The sequence below is a fragment of the Pristiophorus japonicus genome, chromosome 7 (assembly GCF_044704955.1).
Source record: "Pristiophorus japonicus isolate sPriJap1 chromosome 7, sPriJap1.hap1, whole genome shotgun sequence".
Lineage (NCBI taxonomy): Eukaryota > Metazoa > Chordata > Chondrichthyes > Pristiophoridae > Pristiophorus > Pristiophorus japonicus.
The window spans coordinates 115103473-115120745 of record NC_091983.1 but is presented as its reverse complement, the minus strand read 5'-3'; the positions used below and the strand labels follow the sequence as shown (position 1 = coordinate 115120745).

The 17273-nt window shown below is 47.7% G+C and overlaps 1 protein-coding gene across 2 annotated transcripts in view; it reads left to right on the top strand.

The window, feature by feature from the left end:
* Window positions 1-14214: 14214 nt before the first annotated feature.
* The window catches only part of lama2 (laminin, alpha 2), a 693080-nt gene continuing 690021 nt past the window's right edge, over window positions 14215-17273 (top strand). For both annotated transcript variants that reach the window (XM_070885262.1, XM_070885261.1), the window contains exon 1: window positions 14215-14357. In XM_070885262.1, the coding sequence (XP_070741363.1) occupies window positions 14282-14357 (76 nt within the window). In that variant the 5' untranslated portion in view covers window positions 14215-14281. The remainder of the gene's footprint in view (window positions 14358-17273) is intronic.

Genomic DNA, 17273 nt, shown 5'->3' with positions numbered 1-17273 from the left:
ATGTGCTGGATGACATGATTACACATTCTATCCATTTGGAATACGCATCCACCACCACCAAAAACATTTTGCCCAGGAAAGGACCCGCATTGTCGTTGTGGATCCTTGACCATGGCTTGGATGGCCACGGCCACAGACTTATCTAGGATTCCACTGTGCATTGCTTAACTGCATGCAAGTGTTGCACTGATGCACACATGACTTCAAATCAGAATCAATACCAGGCCACCAAACATGAGACCTGGCAATGGCCTTCATCATCACAATACAGGGCTGGGTACTGTGTAAATCCCCTACCAATCTCTCCCAGCTTTTCTTGGGCATAACAGCATGATTACTCCATAGCAAACAATCAGATTGAATGGAAGTTCGTCTTTGCGACGGTTGTAAGGTTTGGTCTCATCACACATTTCCCTGGGAATGGCCGGCCAATCACCACTAAGGACACAACGTTTTACAACCGATAACATCGGATCCTGGCTGGTCCAGGTCCTAATTTGTTGAGCAGTGACAAGCGCCCCTTCACTCTCAAAGTCATTTTTGACCAACAGTAGGTCTGCGGGCTGTGGCATTTCCAACCCCGGCATGGGCAACGGGAAACGGTTCAATGCATCGGCACAATTCTTGGTGCAGGTCTATGGCAAATGACATAATCATAGGCAGATAATGTCAGCGCCCACCTCTGGATGCGGGACGACACGTTGATGTTGATACCTCTATGCTCTGAAAACAAAGATATGAGTGGCTTCTGATTGGTTTCAAGCTCGAAACGAAGCCCAAACAGATACTGGTGCATCTTTTTAACCTCATATACGCAGGATAAAGCTTCTTTTTCTACCATGCCATAGGCTCGTTCCGCTTTAGACATGCTTCTCGACGCGTACGCAACGGGTTGTAGTTTGCCCGACTCATTGGATTGTTGGAGGAACCAACTCCATCTGATGAAGCATCACAGGCCAATACTAAATGCTTGCGCGGGTCATAATGTACCAGCAATTTGTTGGAACAAAGCAGATTTCTAGCCTTCTCGAAGGCCCTGTCTTGAGATACACCCCAAAACCAGTTGTCGCCTTTTCTGAGCAGCATGTGCAGTGGCTCTAATAATGTGCTCAATTTAGGTAAGAAATTACCGAAGTTGTTGAGAAGACCAAGGAACGAACTCAGCTCTGTCACATTCTGGGGTCTGGGTGCATTTTTGATGGCCTCTGTTTTTGAGTCCGTAGGCTTGATGCCATCTGCAGCAATCTTCCTTTCCAGGAATTCGACTTCCAGTGCCATAAAGACGCACTTTGAACATTTCAGCATGAGCCCCACTTTGTCCAGACGACATAGAACCTCTTCCAGGTTGTGCAGGTATTCGGCAGTGTCACGACCTGTGACCAGAATGTCGTCTTGGAACACCACGGTTCTAGGGTGGACTTCAGTAAACTCTCTATGTTTCTCTGAAATATGGCTGCAGCTGAGCGAATTCCGAAAGGACGCCTGTTGTAAATGAACAGACCTTTATGCGTATTGATACATGTAAGTTTCTTCGACGATTTGACAAACTCCTGTGTCATATAGACCGACGTCAAATCCAATTTGGTGAACGACTTTTCCCTGGCTAGCGTTGCAAACAGGTCATTAGTCTTTGGTAACGGGTACTGATCCTGTTTTGAAACTCGGTTGATCGTAACTGTTGTGTATAGAGAAAGAGTCAGACTGAACACTGTGAGCTCAAAGTAAACTGTGACCTTAGTCTTTTCTTGCAGGTCTCCAGAGTGCCTTTCCAACCTATGAAGCCTCCTTAAATACCTGTGCTCCCAAGCGATTATGGGATCCATTGGGACTCCAGGGGATGAGTCCTCTGGTGTCTGTACATAGTAAATACAACAACATTCTGTATATAACAACATTCCTCCCCAAAGCCAATAATGTAACTATTTACAATGTGAGTCGATCTGGGGCCCTTCTTGCCCTGATTGATCGTCTTGGTGTGAAAGCTGGTGTTGTTTAATCATTTGTTGGGCCCTCACTGAGCTGCTGTGCAGCTGGCCTTACTTGACTGCCTGATGGGTTTGGCCCTGCTGGGCTGCTGTGGATGATGGGTTCTGCTTCGTGGTCAACCTTGGTGCCGATTTGTTGGGGAATCAAAAAAGGTAGGGTCCAAGGTGGGTTGCTCAAGATAGTCTGTGAATCTGAGTTTGATTTGGCCCAAGTGTTTCCGGTGAATGAGTCCATTTGAAAGATTGACCCAAAACACCCTGCTCCCCTCTTTGGCCACAATAGTGCCGGGCAGCTACTTGGGACCTTGTCCATAATTTAATACAAATACAGAATCATTGATTTCAATCTCGTGTGACACATTTGTGCTTTCATGGTATGTGCTTTGTTGAAGCCGCCTGCTCTTTACCTGTTCATGTATATCAGGGTGAACTAACGAGAGCCTTGTCTTAAGTGCTCTTTTCATGAGCAGTTCAGCAGGTGGGATCCCAGTGAGTGAGTGGGGTCTCGTGCAGTAGCTAAGCAGGACTCGGGATAGTCGAGTCTGCAGTGAGCCTTCAGTTACCCTCTTCAAGCCTTGCTTGATGGTTTGCACTGCTCTATCTGCCTGACCATTAGATGCTGGTTTAAATGGGGCAGTAGTGACATGTTTGATCCCATTTTGGGTCATGAATTCTTTGCACTCAGCACTGGTAAAACATGACCCGTTGTCGCTCACCAGGACATCGGGTAGGCTGTGTGTGGCAAACATGGCCCGCAGGCTTTCAGTGGTGGCAGCGGACGTGCTCGCCGACATTATCTCACATTCAATCCACTTGGAGTATGCGTCTACAACCACAAGGAACATTTTACCCAAGACGGGGCCTGCATAGTCGACGTGTACCCTAGACCACGGTTTGGAGGGCCAAGACCATAAACTTAGCGGCGCCTCCCTGGGTACATTGCTTAACTGCAAGCATGTATTACATCTGTGAACCTAGGACACTAAGTCCGCATCGATACCGGGCCACCACACGTGGGATCTGGCTATCGCTTTCATCATTACGATGCCTGGGTGGGTAATGTGGAGGTCACTGATGAAGGTTTCTCTCCCCTTCTTGGGGACCACTACTCAATTGCCCCACAGAAGGCAGTCTGCCTGTATAGACATTTCATCTTTGCGCTGCTGGAACGGCTTTATCTCTTCCTGCATTTCCACTGGGACACTGGACCAGCTCCTGTGAAGCACACAGCTTTTGACTAGAGATAATATGGGGTCCTGGCTTGTCCAGGTTTTGATCTGCTGGGCAGTGACGGGTGATTGCTCACTCTCAAATGCTTCCATAATCATGGCTAGATCTGCGGGCTGCGCCATTTCCACCCCCGTGGTGGGCAATGGCAGCCTACTGAGAGCATCGGCGCAGTTTTCTGTGCCTGGCCTGTGGCGGATGGCGTAGTGGTATGCGGACAACGTGAGCGCCCATCTCTGGATACGGGCCGATGCGTTGGTATTTATCCCTTTACTCTCGGAGAACAGGGATATAAGTGGCTTATGATCAGTTTCCAATTCGAATTTTAGTCCAAACAGGTATTGATGCATTTTCTTTACCCCATAGACACACGCTAATGCTTCTTTCTCAATCACGCTGTAGGCTCCCTCAGCCTTAGACAGACTCCTGGATGCATAAGCAACCGATTGCAGTTCCCGAAATCATTAGCTTGTTGCAATACACACCCGACGCCATATGAAGACGCATCACATGCTAATACCAAACACTTACATGGATCATACAACACAAGCAATTTCTTTGAGCATAACAATTTTCTCACTTTTACAAAGGCATTTTCTTGGCTTTTGCCCCAAATCTATTTGTCCCCTTTTTGTAATAAGACATGCAGTGATTCTAACAGTGTGCTGAGACCCGATAAGAAGTTACCAAAGTAGTCCAGGAATCCCAGAAACGACCGCAGCTCTGTCACGTTCTGTGGCCTCGGTGCGTTCTTGATTGCCTCCGTCTTCACATTGGTGGGCCTGATGCTGTCCGCCGCAATCCTCCTTCCCAAGAACTCCACTTCAGGCGCCAGGAAAATACACTTCGAGCATTTTAACCTGAGCCCCACGCGGTTGAGTCGACTAAGAACCTCCTCCAGGTTCTGCAGATGCTCGGCTGTGTTCCAACCTGTGACCAAGATGTCGACCTGGAAGACCACGGTGTGCGCGACCGACTTCAGTAAACTTTCCATGTTTCTCTGGAACATCGCCGCTGCCGATCAGATTCTAAACGGGCATCTGTTATAAACAAAAAGACCTTTGTGCGTGTTGATGCAGGTGAGGGCCTTCGATGATTCCTCCAGTTCCTGCATCATGAAGTCAGATCCAGCTTCATGAATGTCTTTCCTCCCGCCAGCTTTGCAAAGAGGTTATCGACCTTTGGTAGTGGGTATTGGTCCTGCAGGGAGAAACGATTGATCGTTACTTTGTAATCGCCACAGATTCTGACGGTGCCATCTCCCTTGAGGACTGGGATGATAAGACTGGCCCACTCGTTGAACTCGATCGGGGAAATTATGCCCTTTCTTTGCAGCCGGTCTAGCTCGGTCTCCACCCTTTCTCTCATCATGTATGGTACTGCACTCGCCTTGTTATGGATGGGTCTCGCCCCCGAAATTAGGTGGATCTGCACTTTTGCTCCTTGGAATTTCCCGATGCCTGGTTCGAACAGCGGAGGAAATTTGTTTAAGACCTGGGCACACGAAATGTCATCAGTGGACAATAGCGCTCAGACGTCGTCCCAGTTCCAGTGTATTTTTCCCAGTCAGCTCCTGCCTAGCAGCGTGGGACCATCGCCCGGTACCACTCAGAGTGGTAGCTTGTGCACCGCTCCATCGTAGGAGACCTCTACGGTAGCACTGTCGATTACAGGAATCAGTTATTTCGTGTAAGTTCTTAGTTTCGTGCAAATTGGAGTTGAGACTGGCCTTGAGATCTTGTTGCACCACAACCTTTCGAAAGTCTTTTTGCCCATGATGGACTGGCTCGTGCCCGTGTCCAGCTTCATTGACACGGGGAGTCCATTTCATTCAACATTCAGCATTATCGGGGGCTACAATTCGTGTTGAATGTATGCACCCCATGTACCTCTGCCTCCTCAATCTGAGGCTCTGGTTCATCGCGATCCTCCGTGGATCTGTCCTCCTCTACAATGTGGTGGTTTGCAGGTTTAAAAGGCTTTGCAGCTCGCCTGCCCACTCGTTGGAGGTGTCCCATTGTTCCATAGCCCTTGCAAACACACCCTTTGAATCGGCATGAATGGAAATGATGATCACCCCCACAGCGCCAACAAGGGGTTAATGGCCTTGCATTCATTACCATTGATGGTGGACTCTGAGACATCTGTCGACGTGTAGCTGCAGGTATGTGTGACCTGTCCTGTATGTTGCGGTTGGAAAACAACATCACTTTGTTCACAGTACTTGTAGCAGCACTTGTGTGCTGAGAGATTTGCTTCGTACTGTCACTAGTGGCAATGAACACCTGGGCTATCGCTATGGCCTTACTCAAGGTTGGGGTCTCTACAGTCAAAAGTTTGCGAAGTATGGTTTCGTGGCCAATGCCAATTACGAAAACGTCTGAGCATGTGCTCCAAATGTCCTTCAAATTCGCAATGTCCTGCAAGGCGTCTTAGCTCGGCGACATAACTCGCCACTTCCTGGCCTTCAGACCTTTTGTAGGCATAGAACCGGTACCTCGCCATCAGAACGCTTTCCTTCAGGTTCAAATGCTCTCAGATCAGTGTGCACAAATCATCGTACAATTTCTCCGTGGGTTTCGCTGGAGTGAGCAGATTCTTCTTGAGGCCATACGTTGGTGCCCCACAGACAGTGAGGAGGATCGCCCTTTGTTTGGCAGCGCTCTCTTCCCCATCTAGCTCGTTGGCCATGAAGTATTGGTCAAGTCACTCCACAAAAGTTTCCCAATCATCTTCCTTTGAGAATTTCTCCAGGATGCCCACTGTTCTCTGCATCTTTGGGTTCGCTGAATGTATCTCGTCGCCAGTTGCTGTGTATGGAGAAAGAGTCAGACTGAACACTGTGAGCTCCAAGTAAACTGTGACCTTAGCCTTTTATTGCAGGTCTCCAAAGTGCTTCTCCAACCTGTGATGCTTCCTTAAATACCTGTTCTCCCAAGGGATTATGTGATCCCTTGGAACTCCAGGGATGAGCCCTCTGGTGGCTGTACAGAGTAAATACAAGTATACATATATAACAGTAACCTTGTAGTCTCCACAAATCGTGACAGTGTCATCACTCTTCAGCACAGGACCAATGGGATCAGCCCATTTGTTAAATTCGACCGGTGAAATGACCCCTTCACGTTGGAGTCTGTCCAGTTCGATTTCAACCTTCTCCCTCATCATGTACGGGACCACCCGAGCTTTGTGATGGACGGGTCTTGCATCCGAGTCCAGGTGGAACTGCTCCCATGAAGTTGCCGATGCCCGGTTCAAACAGCGAGAAAAATTTACTCAGCACTTGAGCAAACAAAGCGTCATCCACCGATGACAAAACTTTAATATCATTCCAGTTCCACTTTATTTTTTCGAGCCAACTCCTGCCGAACAGCGTTGGATCATTGCCTGGAGCGATCCATAGCGATAGATCATGAACTGCCCCATTGTACGACACCTTGACTACCGCACTGCCAATCACTGGTATGAGCTCTTTGGTGTAAGTACGCAATTTTGCATTTACTGGACTCAGCTTGTGTTTCACGGCCTTGGTGTCCCACAGCTTTTCGAAAGTCCTCTGACTCATAATTGACTGACTCGCACCCGTGTCTAATTCCATAGATACAGGCACACCGTTCAATTTTACTTCAATCATTACCTGTTGGCTCTTTGTCAGGAATGAATGTACACTATACACTTTCTCCTCGGGTATCTTGGGTTGCATTGCCGGATCCGCTCCGGATCGGTCATCATCATCCACGTGGTGTGTCGCAGCACACTTGCTGAGCTGCGGACACATCCGCTGAAGGTGCCCCATTTCCGCACAGCCCCTACAAATATAGGCCCCAAGTTTCCACATGATTTGCTCCTGATTTTTAGGAGCAACTGGTGTAGAATGGAATATCTTAAAAATCGGAAATCTCGTCATTTAGTTTGCTCCAGTTCTAGTCAGTTAGAACAGTTTCACTTTGGAACAGAATTTTTTTTTTCAAAAGGGGGCGTGTCCGGCCACTTACACCTGTTTTCAAAGTTTCGGCAGTGAAAACTTACTCCAAACTAACTTAGAATGGAGTAAGTGAAGATTTTTGTACGCTCGAAAAAACCTTGTCTACACTTTAGAAAATCAGGCATAGGTTACAAATCAGGCGTAGGGAATGGGGGGGGGGGGGGGTTTAAAGGGAAGTTTACAAACATTAAACACTTCAGTTTTACAAATAAAGAGCCATCATCAATAATAAATGATAAATACATCAATAAATCAACCAATAAATCAATCCAAAAAAATTAAGAAGAAATAATTTTCAAAAAAAATCAATAAATAAAACATTTTCTACTTACCGACTGCAGCACCGGGAGCCCTCCAACAGCGTGCTGGGATGCCCCCCACCCAGTGTGTCTCTGTCAGTGTCTCTTTCTCTCTGTCTGTCTGTGTCTCTCATTCTCTGTCTGTCAGTGTCTGTGTTTCTGACAGCGAGGGGAGGAGGAGGAGGGGGTTAGAGGGAGAGAGGGGGGGAGGGGGGGAGCAGGGGGAGGGATGGGGAGAAGGGGGAGGGATGGGGGAGAAGGGGAGGGGGGAGAAGAGGGAGGGGGAGAAGGGGGAGGGGGGGAGAAGGGGATAAAGGGGAGAAGGGGGAGAAAGGAGATGGGGGGAAAGGAGATGGGGGAAAGGAGATAGGGGGAAGGAGATGGGGGGGAAGGAAGGAGATGGGGAGGAAGGAAGGAGATGGGGAGGAAGGAAGGAGATGGGGTGGGGGAAGGAGATGGGGGGGAAAGGGGAGAAAGAAGAAGGGGGAAAGGAGATGGGGGGAAAGGAGATGGCGGGGGGGGCAGGAGATGGGGGGGGAAGGAGATGGGGGGGAAGGAGATGGGGGAAGGAGATGGGGGGGAAGGAGTTGGGGGGGAAGGAGATGGGGTGGGGAAAGGGATTGGGGGGGAAAGGGGTTGGGGGGGGAAAGGGGTTGGGGGGGAAAGGGGTTGGGGGGGAAGGGGTTGGGGGGGGGAAGGGGTTGGGGGGGGAAGGAGATGGGGGGGAAGGAAATTGGAGGGGGGGAAAGGAGAACGGGGAGGGAGGCTGCACGGGCCGGGCCCGAGACTTCAGGCAGGGCCCGTCCCCAGCACCAGATTTACAGGTCGGGGGGGTGGTGGGACGGAGTTCGGTTCGGTTCGGGTCGGGGGGAGGGAGGAGGTCAGGTCGGGGGGAGGGAGGTCAGGTCGGATCCAGTCTGGGGGGGGGGGGGAGGCGGGGGAAGCAGGAGTCGGGTCGGTGTCGGTGTCGGGTCCGGTCTGGAGGCGGGAGCGGGAGTCGGGTCGGGTCCAGTCCGGGGCGGGGGGGAAGCGGGACTCGGGTCAGGTCCGGTCTGGGGGCGGGAAGCGGGAGTCGGGTCGGTGTCGGTGTCGGGGTCGGGTCCGGTCCAGCGGCGGGGGGGAGGGTGGGGAAGCGGGAGATGGGTCGGGTCCGGAGGCGGGGGCGGGGGAGCGGGGGTCGGATCGGGTCCGGTCCGGGGCCGGGGGTGTGGGGGGGGGAAGTGGGAGTCGGGTCGGGTCGGGAGGAAGCAGGAGCTGGCCGTGGGAGGAGCCTTATTCACACAGCCCCAGAGAGGCCATTCGGCCAGGGCTAGGGGCTGCGTGCTTCAGCCCCTCCCACACAGTTTTGGCCGCCTGGAGCTACTGCACATGCGTGCCCACTGTAGCGCGCATGTGCAGAGGTCCCGGCACTGTTTTCAGCGCAAGGACCTGGCTCCGCCCCCTACAGCTCCTGCTGCGCCGCGCCGAGGGCCAGAGGACCTGCAGGGAGGTGGAGAATCTGGAGGTTTTTTTTAGGCGCACTTTGTGGCGCGAAAAACGGGCGTCCAGGTCGGGACTGCGCCGTTCTAGGCGCGGCTCGAAACTTGGGCCCATACTGTCTGAAATGGCACTGATAAGGCTGATGATTGCCCCCACAACGCTTACAGGGTGAAATCAGTCTTCGAGCAGCTACAGGTTTCACAAACACAGTCGGGTAGGTCCTGCCAAGTGCAGCTGTGCCAACCGACGACACAACCTGGTGCACAGCACTTGCCGTGGAGTTCCGACTCTGCGAGGATATCTGCTTTGTACTATCAACCGTGGTCAGGCCCTGCTCAGATCCAGCGTCTCCGCCGCCAACAGTTTCCGCAGGATCATCTCGTAGTTTATGCCTATTACAAAGACGTCGCGCAGCATGTCTTCCAACGCAGTTCCAAACTTACACGGCCCAGCGAGACGTCTCAGGTCGGCAACAAATTCCGCCACGTCCTGGCCCTCAGAACGAACATGCTTGTAAAAGCCATATCTCGAAATAATGGTGCCTTCTTTAGGTTTGAAATGATCCCGAATCAGAGCACACAATTCCTCATAGGTCTTTTCCATTGGACGTGGAGGTGAGAGCAGATTCTTTATGAGGCCATAGATTTTTGGACCACAAACCGTGAGGAAACCCGCCCTGCGCCTAACTGCGTCAATGTCTTCATCCATCTTTTTGGCCACGAAGTACTGGTTGAGGCGATCTGTAAAATCCTTCAAGTCTTCTCCCTCCACGAATCGCTCCAGGATTCCAACAGTGCTCATTTTTTTTTGTGTGTGATAGTTCGTATTTTGCCTCGTCGCCAAATGTTGCGTACGCAATAACTCAATAGGCTTAGTACCGTGAACTCAATCAGGTGCGACCTGACTCTACTTTATTAGCTCTCAAAGTGAGGATTAAACATGGAGGCTTTCTTTGTATACAAGGGCTGCACGTGTGTGCCTGTGGCCCAATGACCTCTGATAGTCGCTCCCGCTAGTGGCAGGTAAACCCAGGCATACATACATTATACACCATGAATTCAGGGAATCCCCTCCAACCACTAACTGCTGGAGACTGACTGTCCCAACGGGTCCAGGCTGCGGCCTCTTCCTGCCAGCTTCCCATTCCCACCCGCTGGCCAGGTAGTCAATCTGTCCGGGTGTTGGGTGGGACTCTGTCAATGTTAAGATCAGCAGGGCCTCCATGTCCCCGAACCTGTCGGGTTCAGCGCTCGCTGCTGGGCTCCAAAGCAGCCTTCCCGCACCACTGTAAAAATCGATGCCATTATTTCAGTAAGCACGTGGTGAACCTATGGAACAGGTTCCCTCGGAAGACAGGGGAAGCAGAAAGGAGAGTTTCATTAAAATGCAAATTGGATAGATTTCTTTCACAAAATAATAATTTGGAATGCAGTACGTGAGTAATCTGAGACATGAAATATGGCAAGTTTAATATGTTTCAAAGAAACAGGAGACTTTGAAACTATACTTCCCAAAGATTTTCATAATTGACGGATTTACTTCACCACCTTTCTGAGTCTGTTTTAGACTAATTGATAGAGATTAATTAACATACTTAGTGATCAACTTCCTCATTGTTGCAGCATGCAACTCCCTAGATAGTAGAAGGCGAACGAGATGCATCCCTCGTCTTTTTTTGTTTAGCAATTCCAATGTTCCTACGAATTCCTATTAAAATGCCACATCAGCCACTGTTAACCTCCCTTGCTGCAACCAGTAAGTAAAAGCCCATGGGATCCAGGGCAAAGTGGCAAGTTGGATTCAAAATTGGCTGAGAGGCAGGAAGCAAAGGGTAATGGTTGATGGGTGTTTTTGCGACTGGAAGGCTGTTTCCTGTGGGGTTCCGCAGGGCTCAGTACTGGGTCCCTTGCTTTTTGTGATATACATCAATGATTTAGACTTGAATGTAGGCGGTATGATTAAGAAGTCTGCAGATGATACTAAAATCGGCTGTGTGGTTGATAATGAAGAAGAAAGCTGCGGACTGCAGGACGATATCAATCAACTGGTCAGGTGAGCAGAACAGTGACAAATGGAATTTAATCCGGAGAAGTGTGAGGTAATGCATTTGGGGAGGGCTAACAAGGAAAGGGAATACACATTAAATGGTAGGACACTGAGAAGGGTAGAGGAACAAAGGGACCTTGGAGTGCACGTCCATAGATCCCTGAAAGTAGCAGGCCAGGTAGATAAAGTGGTTAAGAAGGCAAAGGGAATGCTTGTTTTTATTAACCGAGGCATAGAATACAAGAGCAGGGGGGGTTATGCTTGAACTGTATAAAACACTGATTAGGCTACAGCTGGAGTACTGCGTGCAACTCTGGTCACCGCATTACAGGAAGGTCGTGATTGCACTGGAGAGGATACAGAGGAGATTTAGGAGGATGTTGCCTGGACTGGAGAATTTTGTCTATGAGGACAGATTGGATAGGCTGGATTTGTTTTCATTGGAACAGAGGAGGCTGAGGGGAGACCTCATTGAAGTGTATAAAATTATGAGGGGCCTCGATATAGTGGATAGAAAGGGCCTATTTCCCTTTGCAAAGGGGTTAACAACCAGGGGGCATAGATTTAAAGTAATTGGTAGAAGGTTTAGAGGGAAATTGAGGGGAAATTTCTTCATGCAGAGGGTTGTGGAGGTCCGGAACTCACTGCTTGAAAGAGTGGTAGAGGCAGAAACCCTCACCGCATTTCGAAAGTACTTAGATGTGCACCTGAAGTGTCGTGACCTGCATGGTTACGGACCTAGAGCTGGAAAGTGGGATTAGGCTGGATAGCCTTTTGTTGGCCGGCATGGACACAATGGGCCGAAATGGCCTCCTTCCGTGCTGTAAACTTCTGTGATTCTATGAACAGACATCCTCTGCATCTGTCATCGCTCCCCTGGTAACTGTACCTCCCTTCCCTGAGCACCCATACCTTTCCCCTTCTTCCTGCTGCCCCTCACTAATCCCACTTCCCACATCGTGCACCAATGGAGTGAACCTTTGGGGCAGTGGTAGCACACCTGCCTCTGGGCCAGAAGCTGGAAGGTTTGAACTGTATTCCAGACAGTTCTGGCGAGTGGATTCGGAGCTCAGACTTTGAATTCTGGGTTGACATCCAGTGAGATACCCGCTGTATAGGACTAACCACCCTAATGACTGATATAAAGATGGTTACGGCCATGGAAGGAGCATAAACGTGGCCAATCAGACTGTTAATCAGCCTGAAAATCCTTCCACTACTTCACACGAAATGAAGAGATCGAACACCAATGTATTCACCCCATTGCAAACCTGCCAAGAATACCTTTGATCAATGTGCATTTGTCAGTGGCACTCCACCTCCCCCTTCAGTGGTCTGACACCCAGCACCTCCCCTCTCCAATTCTCCTAAACCCAACCACTGCCATCCCAGTGCTGCTATGACCCAAGCACCAACATCCAACATCGCAATATATTAGCACCACACCCACAATTCTGCTATACACGACCAGACACTGATACTGCTTTCCCAGTGCACCCACATCTTGCAACCTTCCCTCCCAGTTCCTGCAGCGCACCAAAAACTGAGAACATGGTGGCATTAAACGGAGTACACTTAAACAGAGTGTTTTATTTGGAAATTTGGAAAGAGTGGGAATTTGAAGAAAAGGGGAGAGGAGTTGCTGCTTTTTGCCTACACTACTTGTAGTGCTTTGTGTTACAGGTAGATATTTAATTTCATTACCTATAACTTAATCTAGATCAAGTGAGCAGTCAAGAAATGAGGATGGAGAACCTCAACGCAAGCTCGAGGAACAGCACCTCATCTTTTGTTTAGGCACTTTACAGCCTTCTGGACTCAACATCGAGTTCAACAATTTCAGACCATAACCTCTGTCCACATTTTGTTCCCTTTCTTTGCCTTTTTTTTTTTTACAAAAACTTCCCCTGCCCCCCTTTTTGATTTTTATTTTGTTTCTCTGTTTTCTGTGGCAGCTGGCAATAGTCCGCCTTTCACACCCCATCTAGACTCATCTTTTGTTTCCTAACCTGTGCTATTACCATCTCGATTCAGCCCAACATCCCCTTTGTCTCTCAAATCTCTTCTGCCTTCCACCCTATCACAGACCTTCCCTTTTATACTTTCCAACCCACCCCCCCTCTTCCTTCAGAATCTGTTACATTTCGAATATTCACCAGTTCTGACGAAGGGTCATCGACCTGAAACACTAACTCTGTTTCTGTCTCCACAGATGCTGCCTGACTGGCTGAGATTTCAAGCATTTTCTGTTTTTATTTCAGATTCCAGCATCCGCAGTATTTTGCTTTTGTATTAGGGCCTATAGTTATGTTTGTTCATGTTCATTACATTACGTATATGATTCTGATTTTGAGTATGAAAACATAGGCCAGTATATACAACAATGAAAGCTATATTCTGTATCAAGTAGGTATATATTCTGGTTCTGGTAACATTGCAATACTAGATTCCTGTACATATAGGCACATTTCTCTCAATAAAATGTGAAATAACACAGGCCAGTACAGATTATGTTCTGTATATAGGTACATTAGTGTATAGGTACTTCTGTATATAGGTATAAACAACTGAATCTATTTTCCTTGGTCTTGTTTTTCTTTACTTATTGTCTATTCCATTCAACCTATTTGGGAGGCCTTATTTTTTTTTCCTACATTTCTTTTGTGGGCCGATGTTCTTTGGTAGGCCTGGGGCTGCAGCCCCATCCACCCCATGGTTAATCCATTCCTGGATATGAGGATAGTGCAGGAAAGTAGAATTAAAGTAGAAGATCAGTCATGATCTTAATGAATTGCGGAGCAGGCTTGAGGGGCCGAATGGCCTACTCCTGTTCATATTTCTAATGTCCTTATAAAAATCAAAAATCTATCTTTTTTAAAAAAAGAAGCTCTGAATTTGGCACAATTAAACACTGGACATCAAAATTCAACCAATAAAAAGTACAAATTATTTTGATGCGTGTGGCCCTTGGCTTTATTATAAAGTGCCCAGCATGAATTGTGCAAGATACAGTTCAAAGTTGGCGGGCTGTCTCAAGACTCGAACTCGCGGAGTGTAGTGGCGTTGGCGTTGGCGCTGCCGGTCTCGGGCGCGAGGCGGCGCTGGTGCTCGCTGTGTGTCTGTCGCGGGAGCCAGAGCATTGGGTAGGCAACAGCACATCAGCGGCACTCAACTTAGTGCAGACAGGGAGAAAAAAGTTTGCAGTTGAAGTGAGTGAGAGCTCTGGTAATGAAGTAAGAAAAGCACAAAACAGGAACAAAATGAAAACTTCCCGTTTGCTCGTGTTTGCGGTCACTACACTGTTATATTGGCATTGCAGCCGCGGTCAGCAGAGAGGTAAGAGAGGTGATAGTTACATTAGTGAACAGTTACAGCTGAGCACTTCATTATCAGCTGAATTATTAAACCTTTAAAACCTGTATTTGGACCAATTTCAGAAATGTTGGAGTGCTGCATGTTACATTACAGTCACGGAAGCGTTATATTTACGTATAATTATTTTTAAAGTCTAATTTTTGGAGAATACATACAAAGTTACAACATTGGAGGTAATCATAGTCCAACAGCAATGGGACTGCAGTAATATACACTGTTAATGTCATCTGGGTATATTCGAGTTGGAATCGAACTGTATGCAAATTTCTAGACCTGAATATAACTGAGAAGTTGAGGAGTTATTACTATGATGTATGTTGCAATTATAATAATACACATACAGATATTGAAGATAAATACGGTTTATCTAAACAAATTATGTTGCACATTAATTAATCTGTTTTGTCTCTGGTAACACATGAGAATTGTGAAGTTTGTTTACATGCTTATCGCTGAATTTGAGGATATTGACTTGCTGTTGTAAAAGTTTACTGCTTGCTGTTTCCCCACTCCCTTTTGATCTCGGGAGTGAAACACTAACAATACCACACTTTATTGACAGATGGATCTGCTTGATTGCCAATTTGTTGGAAACTGCGATGCTCAAAATTAATAGGGAATTCTGCAATTTAACAAAAAAAGCATACCATTTAAAAAAAAGATGTCTCCATTCCTGTGATATTATGAACAATTCAAAGTTTCATTTATGTTGGGTAATTTATCTCTTTATTGTTGCAGAATGTATAAAATGTTGCACAATCAATGAAGGTTTTCATAGAACAGAATTACAAACAAACCTAAAGAAGAACAAATGTATTAGAACTGAATTTATAAACAACCGTTAAAGATAGCGCTTGCAATTATAGAAAAGTTAGTTAAGAAAGCAACAGATTGTGGGTATACTGGAGCATGCAAGTTATTCTACAGTTTTGTTTGATTCACTTTTGTGGCAGGGAGAAACTTTGGAGAGATTAAAATGGGTGGAATTGATAGAGAAAAGACTACGGGGCCGAAATTGGTCATCCACCCATTTCTCGGCGGTATGCCAGTGGTTTGTCCACCAATTTTGGGCCCTATGTATTTAAATGTTGCTGTGAATGTCACATCTTTCATTAGGAAAGTTATTTTTCTCCATTAATTTTAGTGGGTACAGTCAGGTCGTGGTTATATTACTGGACTAATAATCCAGAGAACGTGAGTGCAAATCCTACCATGGCATTTTGGGAACTTCAATTTAAAAAAAAAAACTGGGATCAGTAACCGTGACCAGGAAGCTGTTGGATTGGCATAAAAACCCAACGGGTTCACTAATCCCCTTTAGGAAAGGAAAGCTGCCATCCATACCTGCATGTGACGCCAGTCCCAGATCAACCTGGTTGACACTGTCCTCTGAAGTGTATCAAACCACTGCAAAAGAATACTCATGTACTGCAATGGTTCAAAAAGACCCACCACCTTTTCCAGGCAACTAGGGATGGGCAATAATTGTCAGCCTTGCCAGTGACACCACATCCTGAGAACAATTTTTTTTTGAATTAAGAATTTTGACCACAGTCTTTGCACTGTTTTTTTTCTTTGCAAGAATTTTCAACATACTAATGGTTTCAAATTGTATATAAGTACTTCTACATTACTATTTATTTCAAATGTGCATAGCATTTATATTTGAAGCTAAGATGGTCCCAAAATCAAAAACTGATAAAATATATTTTAAGATTGTTTACAGAAGAATATATCAAAATGTCTTAAATATCATAAGTAAACTTTATTCGTCATCATCATCATCATCATAGGCAGTCCCTCGGAATCGAGGAAGACTTGCTTCCACTCCTGAAGTGAGTTCTTTGGTGGCTGAACAGTCCAATATGAGAGCCACAGACTCTGTCACAGGTGGGACAGACAGTCATTGAGTGAAGGGGTGGGTGGGACTGGTTTACTGCATGCCCTTTCCGCTGCCTGCGCTTGATTTCTGCACGCTCTTGGCGTTGAGACACGAGGGCCCTCCCGGAAGCACTTTCTCCACTTAGGGCGGTCTTTGGCCAGGGTCTCCCAGGAGTCAGTGGGGATGTCGCACTTTATCAGGGAGGCTTTGAGGGTGTCCTTGTAACGTTTCCGCTGCCCACCTTTGGCTTGTTTGCCGTGAAGGAGCGCTTGCTTTGGGAGTCTCGTATCAGGCATGCAAACTATGTGACCTGCCCAGCGGAGCTGATCAAGTGTGGTCAGTGCTTCAATGATATTAGCCTGGACGAGGACACTGATGTTGGTGCGCCTGCCCTTCCAGAGGATTTGTAGGATCTTGCGGAAACATCGTTGGTGGTATTTCTCCAGCGACTTGAGGTGTCTACTGTACATGGTCTATGTCTCTGAGCCATACAGGAGGGCGGGTATTACTACAGCCCTGTAGACCATGAGCTTGGTGGTAGATTTGAGGGCCTGGTCTTCAAACATTCTTTTCCTCAGGTGGCCGAAGGCTGCACTGGCGCACTGGAAGCGGTGTTGAATCTCCTCATCAATGCCTGCTTTTGTTGATAAGAGGCTCCCGAGGTATGGGAAATGGTCCACGTTGTCTAGGGCCGCGCTGTGGATCTTGATGACTTGGGGGGCTTGTACGGCGAGGACAGGCTGGTAGAGGACTTTTGTCTTACGGATGTTTAGCGTAAGGCCCATGCTTTCGTATGCCTCAGTAAATATGTCGACTATATCCTGGAGTTCAGCCTCAGAATGTGCGCAGTCACAGGCGTCGTCCGCATACTGTAGCTCAACAGAGGTTGGAGTGATCTTGGACCTGGCCTGGAGGTGGCGAAGGTTAAACAGCTTCCCACTGGATTGACTGTGAGGTGGAGCATGGCAGCGAGGAAGATTGAGAAAAGGGTTGGA